Below are 14,349 nucleotides of genomic sequence, written 5' to 3'. Positions count from 1 at the left end.
TGCACCCTAATGCACACTACAGTAAAACTATATGCTTCCAGTGATTTAGAAGCAAAGATTTTTCCATGGAAAAAGACATATGTTGCTATTACACCATGTTAAGTTCCATTCCTTTCTTAGATTGTCCTTAAATCCATGCTGTTTATTACTGAAACTATGCCAAACTGTATTTTCAGCATACCGCTGGGAGTCTTCCTGTCAGACTTCAAGCTGGGTGTCGCCATCACGACTGCGTCCACCTGAGTTAGGATCCCATTATGAGCTTAATGACACCCAGCAGAACATCAGACGCGGAGGCAGCACGCACTCTCTGCAGCTGGACTACAGGGTGATGGGCTACAACGCGGACAAAAGCCGTGAGAGGACACAGGAAACTGGGAGGAGGACCTTTCAGTGGGAGAGGAATCAGTCTGGAGAGTGGGAGAGAAAACACACCCCGGACAGAAAAGAAAAGAGAAGGTACAAGGAGGAAGGAAGGAATATGAACATTAGGACCAAGGACATGGAGGGACACCAGGACCACGGAGATCAGCAGCTGCAGGACCAAGACAGCTGTGACGACAGCTCCTCGCCCGTGTATGAAGAGTACCAAGAGTCCAGACATGATCCGGAACAAAATGAAGACACGGAGAGCCTTTATGATATTCTACCCCCAACTCGGCGAGCCTATGAAGGATATCCGTCCAGTCCCCCAGGGCTAAACCTGCACCCAGCTCAACTTATGCCCCCCCTCAGGGCCTGGGACTTACAGACAGAGGAATGGAGGGGATCACGGGAAGACCATGGAGGGCTTGGCTCTAATAGTCTGGCAGGTTCTGGGGATGAGTTAGAAAGACTACTGAACCTGGTGTCACTGAGAGCCAGGAGAGCCACACGAATAAACAGAGCCTCTACCAGATCTGAACCTGCAGCAGGCTGGGATGGGCTGAAATGAGCTCACGCTCAAAATAAAAAGATTTTCTGTTCCTTTGCAAATCACAGAGTGGCGGTGATCCTCTCTGGTTACGGTTCACATTTATAATCTACTCGAACACTGGTCCACCACCTAAAAAAAAATAATTGGACAAGAATGTTAACATACACACTTTTATTATCCGACATTATTATCCTTGTGTAAACAAGCACTAATCCACCACCAATCCCCTGGCTCATTTGTAAGCGGGAGGAATAAGAGGAAATATATGTGTCTCGTCACAGCTACACCTTGGCTGCCATTGGCTCTGAATCAGTGCTTTTACATGTATTATTTAGAGTCACTGAAGAAGAACATTTGGAGCTTGTTTTAGATCGCGTACCCCTGTATGTGCAAATTTTCAAATCATGTATTTCGTTCATCGCTGTGTCGGATCGCACATGTACTGGCAGACAATTATTTTGTTAACTCAGCCGTGCAATACTTAATGCATTTATTATTTTTTACTGACACGCACTCAGGTTTGTTTTGCAGGGAGCTTTTCGCTCACATCCCACACAGACACTGAGAGTATTAAGATTACCTGAGGTTGATTTTACACAATCATTTAATTTTCCTTTGTGGATTTATTTATTTATTCATATTTGTAGCTTTGCTTATGAGTCTCTTCATGAGCACATGTGTTATAGTTACCTGGCCTGTGTAGATATGATTAAATACAGGACTAAGGATATATTTTTTTATTTACTGAATCGGCTATTCTAAGTGAGTAGAAGGACACAGAGCTACTTATTAAAACACATTAATTTAATCAATATGTACATAATGTAATTTGAATATATTGAAGCTTTAGCAGTGCTTCAGGCAGACTGAAGCCCGCTTTACACCTGGTGTTAATATGTGAAATGAATTTCGGGGCATTATGTGCAGAACGGCTTAGAGAATTGTGTGGACATGCAACCGTGAAGTACAGAATCACTCACCCAGGACATGTGCTCATGGTTGGCTCGCTGATAACGCAGTGTAAATGCTGCTGCATTCCCAGTTCACACACAACAAAGGGAATGCAAATGAAAATAAACTCCACGTAACGAAGCTTCGAAACAGCGCTGTTCTCTGAGAATATTCCTAGTTGACTCCTAGTTGGCTAGGAGTAATTAAAGATAAACATATTCATGGTAGCTGTTCGGGTCATTTGTGGATTTTTTTTAAAAAGACACACCGTGTGCACAAAAATACACACACCTCTTCCCATGCACAAACTGGTATTTGTAAAGGAAGAATGTGTGGACCGTGTTCGTACTCCAGACCGTGACAGACCATCGTGAGGCAAGCCCGACAGAATGGAGAGAAGATGAAAAATGAACCGAGACAGAAGTGAAGAAAAACAGCCAGTTTGGCTGAGCTTGCATTCCCTGTTATCAATATATATATTTCCAGCTCATAAACGCATCATCAATAACTTAGCCTCTGCACACCACCACAGTGGATTTTAAATCAACCAGTCAACCTGTGATTGAAGTGCAGACTTTAAGCTTTAGTTCAAGGGATTTAACAAAAGTGTCCCATTAATATTGTTTAGGAATTACTGCCATTTTAATAGACAATCGCCTATATAGTTGGGTGGTTGCATGACAAGCAGTTTTATGACCAGATGAGACCTGTTTCCTGTTCATTTTATTATAAATTCAGGAGGTAAAAAAAGAAACACGAGCAGCTTTCAGTTCTAGATCTTTTATCTCCCTGAAGATGTTCTGTCAGATCTTCAAAGAGTCACTGTGATGGTGTACAGAAGCAAACAGTGAAACAATGTCCAAATACTTATGAACCTACAGTAACTGTATATGTACCATTTACAAATTTCAACTTGATCAGACCTTTCCATGTTCTGCTTGTTCTTTCTCATCTTCTTCATCATCTTCCTCTTATTATTGTTATTTTTTTCGGTGTAATAATTGTGGGTGCTAGCTGTATATGATGGCCTGCTTTCCTCCTGTGATCTGATGTACTTGTTGCCTCTTGTTTGCAGTCTCCGTTTTTTTTTTTCTGTCTTATTTTGTTTTTACTTCTGCCAGGATCCTCTGCCCTGAACTTCCAGAGTTGAAAGCTTTTTTTCTCCCATCACTAGTTTCTCTTATGTTCGTGATTCCAGAACTGAGATCACCAAATACACATTTTAATTAGTCCACGACTCATATTAGTGTCTCAGTCTCAGATTTGGGGAAATTGCACTTGTTCTTTGCTGTGTTTTTTTTTTTATCATTGTCATGTCTAATCACTGCTTGATTTATATGCAAATGAGGAATAAGGGAGGATTTACATCATTCATTATGAAAGCTCTAAGTGGAAATTATGCACATGTGTAAAGTTTTGCTTTGATTGAGATTTATAAAAGAGCACCATGCGTAGGCACGGGTTTCCAAATATGAGTAGAGGAATACAGATTCACTCGTAAATTTGCATAAACTTTTATGCATCTGGCTCATGTCAGAACTAAAAGCCACCTTCATGTCACAGTTACTACGCTCATCATCTCATCTGGTAAACATGCCTTTGAGAAAATGCTCAGCAAACAATATATGTACATCAAATTGAAAGACAGAGTAGATGCTACAAAGTAAATACAAGCCGTCTATGTCTCTAAGTATGTAGTGAGAATCCAAGGCCGCACTTTTGTGTTAAATTAGCGCATTTGTTGTTGCAAAAGTGGTTTTCATTGACAGAGTTGAAAGATACTGTGCCGATGGACTCTTTGGAAATACCGTAACATCCAGCAGTAACAGACACATACCAGTTGACATGTCTTATTGTGATCAGGTTTAGTTTCACCTAATGTATTTTGTGTCTTATAATAGCATCGTCCATCTATTCATCCTCTCTATCCAATTCCTATTCAGATGTACTCTGTATTTGGGGGGCTGAAGCGTGCCACAGCTTGCACAAAGAAACATACCGGACAGGTCAGACTACAACATGGATAAACACATTCACACCTGTGGGCACTTTACAGTTTCCAGTTCACCGGGCCTGCATGTCTGCAGACTGTGGAAGAAAGCTGAGGCACCTAAAGGAAACCCACAGGAATACCGTGAGAGCATTCAAACTCAATACAACAGCTTCCACAGGCAGAGGTTTGCAACCCAGAACCTCAGTGCTGTGAATCAACGCTGCCAGCAACTGAGACATCTTTGCTGTCATCTTTTTATTCTTTATTGCCATCCACTGCAGTTGAATCATCTCGCAAACTACCATTCATTCCTACAGGATCATAAGTTATTTCAGGTCACTCACATGCTGAAGCGCAGCGCTGCATGGGTGTTTGAGTGGCTGCGCATTAACAAGACTTGAAGAATGTTCCCCAATCAAGGAGATTCACGTTTTATCGAGAATGAGAGAACGAGAACGGCATTTGTCCTCGGGGCGAATGTGTAATGGGTGTGTTATAGCAGGTTAGCTAGATCTCAACCTAGACTATGTGAGATAAATAATCCCCATAAAATATTTAATCCTATCAAGTCAGTCTTGTCATGCCTCTTATGTTTTTCTTTCCCTCCCCACCGGAATCTGGCAGATTCATTTAGCGGAGCTTAAAGTTGTCAATGTCCTGGGAAGACATGAAGGCATAATAATGTCCCCTGAAAATGTAAAGTGCACAACGTGTTTGATCAGTTAAACAATAAATTTCATTCTGAAATCATCAGAGGTGATTTGAAAAGGCTGTTAGGATCTTGGCTTAGATTCCCTTGCCTCTATACGCTGTCAACAGTTGAGCAGATTTCAGCATAATCTTCGCATTATGCCTTTTTGTTTACCTCAGGAACTGAATTATTTGCTGACTTGAATACATGGATCCAGCTTATTGTGTGGTACTCTTTGTTCCTGGGAGTTTATTTCCATTCTGACCCATTGCGATGATGAAATTATGCAGACGGTGCATCTCTAAAAGGCATGTATCTGTGATTAGATAATCCTTTGGCTGTCTGCATGGAGATTTTTTAAGTCCTGTTCCTCGGGCATTGAAAAATGCGCCCAGAAAATATTAGGCACAATTTTCAGGCTTCTGTGCAGTTCCTTGTGCACTAATGCAGGTGGTATTACATGAAAAGTGGCACTGCACAAGAGCCAGGGAATTGTTGCAAGGGTATATTTTAAAATTTTACTGTGCACTTAAAAATAGTAATATTACAGTTACCATCTGCAAATGAAGTATGTTTTTTATGAAAACCTTTATCAAATATGAACATCTGGCATTTGCAATCGGGGAAACACCTAAAAGAAGACCTATTACCCTTTCCCCTAGTTTTGATACTGTTACAGAGTCGCCACAGAAAAACAAAGTTTTGGATAATGAAGTGTGGTTATGTGTAAGTAAACCATAATCTCAGGTCTCAGACTGCTCAAATGCTCATTTAGAGTTTTCAACCCTTTTGTTTTTAGGGGCACTCAGCTGGAGGAAAGGGAGCTAAAGTGCAGGTTGTTTCAGGTTGAGAATGAACTGAGCTCTACCAAGCCCCAGTGCAAGGTAAACAGGGTTTGGACACGTGGAAACATCAAGAGCCTCGGGTATTTGGGCATGCACATCTGCACAAGATCCAAATTAGTGCGACTTTAATGTCACAAGGTCTCCTACTGTTGAGTAGAGTGGCATTTCTTAGTAGCTTTAATTGCATCACTAAAAGGTAAGAAATTAATTCTTGATTGTTGACAAAAAGGTTGAAGGCAGCCAGTCTGTGGCCCTAACTAACAAGGACACACACAAAGGAATCTTTGCGGTTTTTGATTATCCTCCCGACCCCCCGCGGAGTTGATACACAGACTTTCTCCTTGTTGCCATCCAAGCCTCCTCGTATAAACATCACCAAGCTGACTACCTGCCAGAAAGCATTCCCATGGCAACCAGGCATTCCCCCGATTGTGTTTTATTTTCTCTGGCACATACAACACATTTTGGCCAATTAAGGGTTGTGGATGTGTGTCTGTGCGTTTTTTTTTGTAGTATTAATGCATGTTTTTCCCCTGCATGTCGCTCAACACAATATACATGACCTCAAAAAAAATAGCATGTTTTTATTTTTAGATGCAGTGCCACGCAGGAGAGAGTTGTTTAGTAAAAGATTATCCACTCGCCCACTCATGTGTGACAGATATATATGTAGGTGCTATGTATGCATGCACTGAGATAATGTGAAGTTACAAAGGGAGCATCACAGACTGTATATAAAAGATGGATGCCACCCACAGGTTAGTGAAGTCCTATTTACAAGTCTCAAGCTAAAAAATTATGGCTGTCACCATCTTGGTATTTGCAAATTGGACACGATGAGTGGAGGTCGATCTGACTGAGAAACTGAGGGACACTGCAGTTGTTAATCATAAGGGAGGATTGCCTAAAACCTGCCCTGCTTTATCATCCTGTGTGACTATCATGGAGACCAGAATTTATAAAGTTAAATTAATGTTAATACGTGAAAATAGTAGGAACATTACAAGTGCCAAAATGGTAACTGAGGCGGAAAAAGCAAATCAAGCACTCTGTGAACATGTTTAACATATAAACAACAGCTGAATCAGCAACACTTAAACTTAAAAATTAAATATACCATACCAATTATTTATTAAGATCTTTAAAATTTGGTGTCTTTGATGTTTACCAATCAGTCAATTTTGGAATAATTTGGGATTTTCTCCAATCTTTACAGGGTCAAAACTATTCATACAGGCTCAGATGTATGCATACATGATAACTAAAACTTGTTTAAATATCCCTTAGAAAGTTATATCTCCACCAGATGCTTTTGGCAACCATCAATAGGCTTCTGGCATAATTCTGGCTGGATATTTAAATAAGTCTGTTTCCTGGCACCTACACAGCTTTTAACCCTGGAATGAAATAGGATTGAGGTCGGAGCTTGAGGAAGGCCATTCCAGAAGCTTAATGTTAACCTACTTTATCCAATCCTAGAGCAGATTTTGTTTGAGATCATTGTCTTGTTGGGACACTCAGTTGTGTCCAAGTTTCAACTGTCCAGTGGTTGATTCAATTTAATTCAGTTGTATTTATATAGTGCCTAATTACAACAGTCGCATCAAAGTGCTTTATACTGTAAGGTTTACAATAATACATAGAAAACCCCAACCCCCCAACACCCCCATAAGCAACCACTTGACAACAGTAGGACAGCCCGTTCTCACTCCCGGGGCGTAGTATACTGACGTTTTGTCACGTCCAGCAGCGTTCCCGAGGAACTTAGGGAGTGAGAACGTGTTGAGTAGGAAGGAAAAACTTCCTTTTAACAGGAAGAAACCTTCAGCAGAACCAGGCTCAAGGAGGGGCAGCCATTTGCCGTGACTGGTTGGGGATAAGGAGAGGAGAAGTGTAGAGACTAGAGTAGTGGTTAGACTACACGCCTTTGGAGCAGAGGATTGCAAGTTCGGTGTCTGTCCAGTAAGGGTCCTAAGGGTAGGCTAGGGTAGGGCTAGAGTAGGCTAGACCCATGCTAAGTGATCAACAAGGTTCGTGTCAGGTGTTGAGGAGGCATCAGGCACCCTGATGAGAAGAGAAATACAAGATTAGGAGAGGACAAAAGACACACCGTGGAAGAGGGCCGGAGATTATTAATAACTCATGCTTGAATGCAAATTGTTGTATAAAGACATGGTGAATGAAGTTTGAGGTGAAGCTGAAGAATTCAGAGAATTTGACCACTGGTTCAGTCTGCTATTCTTCTTGGATTCACTTCAGTGAGTTTTGATTTTCCAATTGTTCTGAATATTGGTCAATGAAATGAGTGCAAATTAGTGATGTGCGACACCACTGATTTGCTTTACGGTCCGATACCAAGTATAATTCAGGGTGGCATCGGCGATACTGATCTGATACCGATACTTTGTACAAAACCTTTTTTTTTACTGTATCTTTTATTGTACCTCAAACTATAGCTTCATAATGATTACAGGACGTCAGATTACTTGTTCTTATCACTTAATAATGCAGAATTATCATACAGAAAACTGAAGTTGTGCGCCATTTGAGCATGTTGCCTGCCTGCAGCACTAAAGGACTCCTCGAGAGTCGTTTGTCTCGCCCTAGCAGCACCTGTCCCCCTCCTCGTCTTTAGTTCGCCTCAACATACGCTTGTCATATTCTGTGATATGATTTACTCTGAGGTGTTTGACGAGGTAAATGGTGTCGCCACAACACCTCACTTTCTTGCCACATGTATCACAAACCGCATCTTGGCTGTTTGTGGAGGTAAAATACATCCGCACATGACTCCATTTACGCCCAGCCATTGTTGTGAGTGCGCACGCCAAGGGGCTGCGACACATTTATACAGCCGTATTTCGCACATGACTATTAAAGGCGGAAGATGAAGTAGTTCCTTCCAATGTAGACAATCCAAATGATATAGTTTCTTTCCACTCTGTTCCTGTTAATGATAAGCTACAAATTTACTCTACATTACTAAAATATCGATATTTTAATGTGAGAATCAATTCTAGAACATAAATGACTGGTATCGGAGGAATCGATATTTCAGTATCGATCCGCACATCAGTAGTGCAAATGCTTTTTACAGTCACTAAAGATGTATGCTGTAGACATATTCCACCCTGGAAAAAGAACAGTTCAAATTAATCATTAAAAGTTAAACATTTTTCATAATATTCATGTCCATCATCAGTGTATTTAACCTTCTGACCACAAATGCATGGTCTGATTGCTCTGAAGGAAACTCTCAGTTATCATGTAGACTCTCCTAGACTGGATTTCATTTGTTTAACCAAGTGATACACTGCATTTTATCATGTTAAGCTCAGCACCAGCAGAGGTCCAATTTCAGCACTCCCATCATCCAAGACACCAATATGTGCTTAGCATAGGTATCAACCATAGCTAATCTAGCTAATGTTAACATCTGTTTGTTTAACTCCTATACTGTGTGCTCAATTACACAGTTTCCTGTTCTGCTTGTCATTAGACTGTGCAGGCATGAAAGAGTGACACAAACGGGATCCACAAATGTCTTTACTTTTATATCAGTCAGTTTCTCATTTCTGCTAAAGTTCTGATTTTACAACATTTAAGTTGTCAGACAAAATTAACGTTCACACCACTTTAAGTCTTGGCTGATGTGTGAATTTTGCAAGATTCACATGTTAAATGCCCACTCAGGGATAAAGGTGAAAGGACATCCTTGCATCAATGCAGAGGGGGAAAAACAGTGTGTTTTGTACATTAAATAATGCAAACATATTTCCCCCCAGATAAATATAAGCCCATTAAGGGCAGTTTTACCAGATGCCAGATGTCCCTGGTGAAATAACTCTAACATTTAATCAAATTGTACAGCTGTTTTATTTATTGTTAATTTAAGTTTTACCTTATAATCCATGTATCACATACAATTTCCACTGATGGTCAACTGCTCACTGTGTTTTATCATGCAGAATTTATGCAGTTATGTTTATTGCTGTGCATGCTCATCTACCGAAGGCCCATTGTGAGCTAGGAAAAGACGTTCAGTTTTTACAACCAGCCCTGTGTTGGCTAACAGAAAGAATGCAGGCTTAAGGCACTTCCGCACTGGCTTCACTTTTCAGACCCAAAAGCTACATTCATCTTTTATGCACAATATCTGGGAAGACTGCATGTCTGCGTGCTTTAGGTTTGGAAGAATAAGAAAGAGTATCTTAAAATTGTTTTCTTTGAAAGAGTATTTGCAACATGTGCATTTTACTATATAGAGCTATAGCAGTGTTTCCATGAAGGCAGTCATTTTGCCAGTGTTTTTTTTTTTTTTTTTACTGAGAATATCATTTTTGAGTGAAACGATTCATATATCTTTTAGTGAATGCCAGTTTGTGTCAGTGCAATAGATGGAAATAGCTCATAGTTAAATGCTGCCTGGTTTGTTCCAGCTCTGTTTTCTCTCCCTGCAGGAACCATGAACCACAAAAGACTCAAACAGGTACAAGGCAGAACTCAAGGGAGACAAATCTCTATTTTCCTCAGCCCAGGAAAAATTTATGCGCTACAGTGTGTTCATAAAACTTGATGAAACTTGTCACTGTGGGAGACATTCTAAAACTTCTATTACCAACTTTACAGCCTAAAAATAATCAGCCTGTTTTGCTCCCTAATGTGATCACAACACCTGAATTTATGTTTCCTCTATTACCCCTGCCTGTCGTAACAAGGCAAAACAGAAAATAAGATTTTGTCAATTAGCATAATATGCTAAACATTTCTCAGGTGAGAAAGCCAGGTGTCTCTAAAAAGGGGCAGTGGTACGTCAGCTTTTTCTGAATTATTTCCTGTTTTCAATTTAGGTCTTTACTGGAAGAAGAAAAAATTTAGGGGTGATTACCCACAGGACATTACCCTGATGTGCATAACCTTGCACAACATTACTGCTGCCTCTCGCTCAGTATGAGGTACTGAGAATAAACAACAGGAATATAAACACACACCACAAATGTCCCTGCGCTGTGGTAAAAGAGAGGCGAAACAGTGCAAGCAGTTTATTCGTCCAGATTTAGAGCTCATTAAATTATGGTGACAAAGGATTGTGCAACATAGCTGTCCTCAACATGAAGAAGAAGGCTTTCAGGAGCAAAGTGAAGGAGGAGATGAAGGCAGCACAGCGGGAGGTGAAACGCTGCCTGAGGGAAGCAAAGGACACCTACAGGAGGAAGGTGGAGCAGAAGTTGGAGAGGAACAACATGAGGGAGGTCTGGAATGGTGTGAAAACCATCACAGGCCACAACACCAAGAAAAGCACAGTGGGGGGGACTGTGGAGAAGGCAAACGAACTCAACAACTTCTTCAACAGGTTTGACCAGCCCACAACCCCCCCACCCTCACCTTCACTACAGAGTCCAATCCCCACTCTCCTACCTCCCTCGCTTCCCCCCCTTCCTGACACCATGACACCCCCCTCCTCCAATCCCTCTCTCAGCAGCAAGACATCTCCCCCCCCTCCCCTCTTCCCAAACATCTCCCAGTGTCACAGTGGATCAGGTCAGGAGACAACTGAGGAAGCTTCGCCCCAGAAAGGCAGCAGGCCCAGACAAGGTGTGTCCTAGGATGCTAAAGGCGTGTGCTGCTGAACTTGGGGAGCCGCTACAACGAGTCTTCAACCTCAGTCTGCGACTGGGGAGAGTGCCCGCCCTATGGAAGACATCCTGCATCGTCCCGGTCCCCAAAAAGAACCGGCCCAATGAGCTGAATGACTTCCGACCGGTGGCACTGACGTCACATCTTATGAAGACTCTAGAGCGGCTCTTCCTCAACCTCCTCCGACCACAGGTACAACATGCCCAGGACCCACTACAGTTTGCATACAAGGCGGGTGTCGGAGTGGAGGATGCCATCCTGTACCTCCTACACAGAGCCCACTCACACCTGGATGGGGGAAAAGGCACGGTCAGGATCCTGTTTCTTGACTTTTCCAGTGCCTTTAATACCATCCGGCCCTGTATGCTTCAAGAAAAACTGAACAGGATGGAGGTGGACCCCTGCCTGGTGGCTTGGATCTCCGACTACCTCACCGACAGACCACAGTACGTCAGGCTGAAGGACATCACGTCTGACACAGTGGTCAGCAGCACAGGAGCACCACAGGGAACTGTGCTGTCCCCTCTTCTCTTCACCCTGTACACCTCTGACTTCTGCTACAACTCTGAATTATGCCACATTCAGAAGTTTGCAGACGACACAGCCATCATGGGGTGTATCTGGGATGATCAGGAAGAGGAGTACAGAAGTCTGGTGAGGAACTTTGTCGCATGGAGTCACACAAACCACCTGCAACTCAACACCTCAAAGACTAAGGAACTGGTTGTGGACTTCGGGAGGTCTAGAGCAGGTCCACTGCCGGTTCAGATAGAGGGGGAGGAGGTGGAGGTGGTCAACAAGTACAAGTACCTCGGGCTGTGGGTGGACAATAAACTGGACTGGTCATGCAACACAGAGCACCTGTATAAAAAAGCACAAAGCCGACTGTACTTCCTCAGGAGGCTGAGGTCTTTTAACATCTGCAGGAAGCTCCTGAGGATGTTTTACCAGTCAGTGGTTGCTGGAGTACTTTTCTATGCTGTGGTGTGCTGGGGGAGCAGCACAGCAAAGAAGGACTCATCCAGGCTGGAGAAACTGATCAGGAGGGCTAGCTCTGTGGTCGGCATGAAGCTGGACACTCTGGTGACAGTGGCAGAGAAAAGGACATTAAAGAAACTGATGGACATTATGGACAATGCCAGGCATCCTCTGCACACGGCCATTAACAACCAGAAGAGTCTGTTCAGTGACAGGTTGCTTCTCCCAAAGACAAGAACTAACAGACTTAAAAACTCCTTTGTCCCACACGCCATCAGACTGTTTAACTCCTCCCTGGAGGGGAGAGGGAGGGGAAACAGGAGGACAAAGGAGGGGGGAACAACTAAGCTGTAGTGCCTCTTCACCTCACTGTGCAATACCTTTTGTGCAATACTTTTGTAAATAGTCAACGGTGCAATAGACTCAATACTTGAAATGTGCAATTCACTTGTATTTTTATTTTTATTCCTATTTATTCTATTTATCCCCTTCGTATATTTTATTTATATTGTCTCTGTATTTATATATATGTGTGTGTGTATAACTCTGTAACTTCTGTCGGTGCTGTGCTTTTTGGAAATCGAATTTCCCAGAGGAACCCACCCGAGGGATTAATAAAGTTCTATCTTATCTTATCTTATCTTAACATGTTCCAATAACTTACACTGTCTCTCTGACAAACTTGTTTGATAACCATCCCACTTGTTTAGCGTATTCCAAGCACGCTGGTGACAGGCACGGGGTCAAACTAAAGGCAAACATGAGGGGGTGTGAGGGAAACAAGACATAGAAAAATAAACAAAAAGTGACTGTTGTGTTTATTCATCGTGCATCAGGGGACACTGATGAGGACCTGCCAGACCCTTTAGCTCTGCTGGCTTTTCATTGGACCAGCTGGCATTTATACCACAAAGTCAGCTAAGCCACTTAAAACCGCTTTCTACTCCAACATTTCCTATTTTTCTTCCCTTTCCTTTCTGCTCCTTTTCTTTTAACAATGAATTTCTTCATGATCTTTCTGGACACAGCAGGGAAGAGAAGAAATGGACAGAAGGATTAAATGATGTTACATAAAGGAGAAAGGGATTGAAAGATAGACCGTGTAAGAAAGGCAAGAGATGAGTAGAGGAGTGGGAAAAATACGAGAGATTACCATTCCCCAGTTCTTGCTTATTGAGGGGTAGCTGTGTGGGTGATTATAAATCCACGCTGTTTCTCAGTAACACCGGGATTACACACCCGGCCAGACCTAATCTATGTGCCTAACATCTGCCTCTGATGAGACACAAACACACTTGCGCATGCACCAACACAACACACCAGCATGCAGACACATACCTGCACGCAAACCCACCCGTGACCACAGTGATTACAAACGCAGTCAGTGTCTGGAGCAATTTCATCTCATGTATTTTATATACTTTAATAATATGAGTATGATCTGACAGAACATGCCTGCACGCTTAAAACAAGGCAACAAGGGGAAGAGGGGAAATGGAGTGGGACTAGGTGACGTCTATGCACATGTGCGGGGATACGAATTCACATCAGAAAGCCGCTCTCGGCCGTGTAGGAAGCTGTTTACCAGCTCTATCCCATCACTGCCCTCCCCCTGCTGTTTTAAGAGATTATTACTAAGGCAATCCGCTGGCATATGCCTGCAAAACTGCTATGTGCGAGACAGGGATGTTAACCATGCGCTTCATGTCCTTTATTGGATTTCCTTATGTGATGAAAGTGTATAAAGACCATCGGATTATGTCACATTTACACAACATTAAAATACAGTAATTGCCTCAAACTTTGGGACATTTCTTTGGCGGGGAAGATTTCCCTCTCTTGGCCACTTACTGCAAACTACACAAAGACCACAGAAAAAGCTGAATCCCATTTTCCGGGATATATTTTTTTTACCCTTCATTCATCTTTGCTCGAGCCCTAATATGCTGATATGCAGGGGCCTTCAGTGTTAAGCTGTTGGACTGCATTACAACACTTCTCAGTTTGTTCTGATCTTGTAAAAAACTGCTGCCTTAAAGAGAGGTGAGACAGAATGATGGATCAACAGCTGCTGAGAAATATGGCTGCATCATGGGCTTCAGAGCTCAGCTTGTTATCTTCTCTGGCTCTAAGGAATTGGTACGCTGTCACCTTTAAGATTGCTGAGATCTGATTTAGCTAAGAAAAAGGGCTGGCTTGTGTTGTTCTTTGATCATCAGGGTTTTTATTTATGCCAGCAGAATAAGCATCAAGATTTGCTGATTTTGCTGCAACTTTAAGACTTTTATTAGGCCCTTGTTAAACGATGAAAGCGTGAAATGCCTTTGCTAGGAACCTT

The 14,349-nt window shown here is 42.3% G+C and overlaps 1 protein-coding gene across 1 annotated transcript in view; it reads left to right on the top strand.

The window, feature by feature from the left end:
* fat3b (FAT atypical cadherin 3b) overlaps positions 1 to 4,560 on the top strand; it is a 67,569-nt gene extending 63,009 nt beyond the window's left edge. Inside the window, exon 53 of the mRNA XM_085289121.1 lies at positions 177 to 4,560. Coding sequence (XP_085145247.1) covers positions 177 to 934 — 758 coding nt within the window. The 3' untranslated portion in view covers positions 935 to 4,560. The remainder of the gene's footprint in view (positions 1 to 176) is intronic.
* The last annotated feature ends 9,789 nt before the right edge of the window (positions 4,561 to 14,349 follow it).

Source organism: Mchenga conophoros, linkage group LG10 (assembly GCF_057382185.1).
Source record: "Mchenga conophoros isolate Kocher_MC1m ecotype Shallow Benthic linkage group LG10, M_conophoros_male_GT1.1, whole genome shotgun sequence".
NCBI classification, from domain to species: domain Eukaryota; kingdom Metazoa; phylum Chordata; class Actinopteri; order Cichliformes; family Cichlidae; genus Mchenga; species Mchenga conophoros.
The sequence above is the reverse complement of the archived record's forward strand: the minus strand, read 5'-3'. Positions and strand labels throughout refer to the sequence as shown.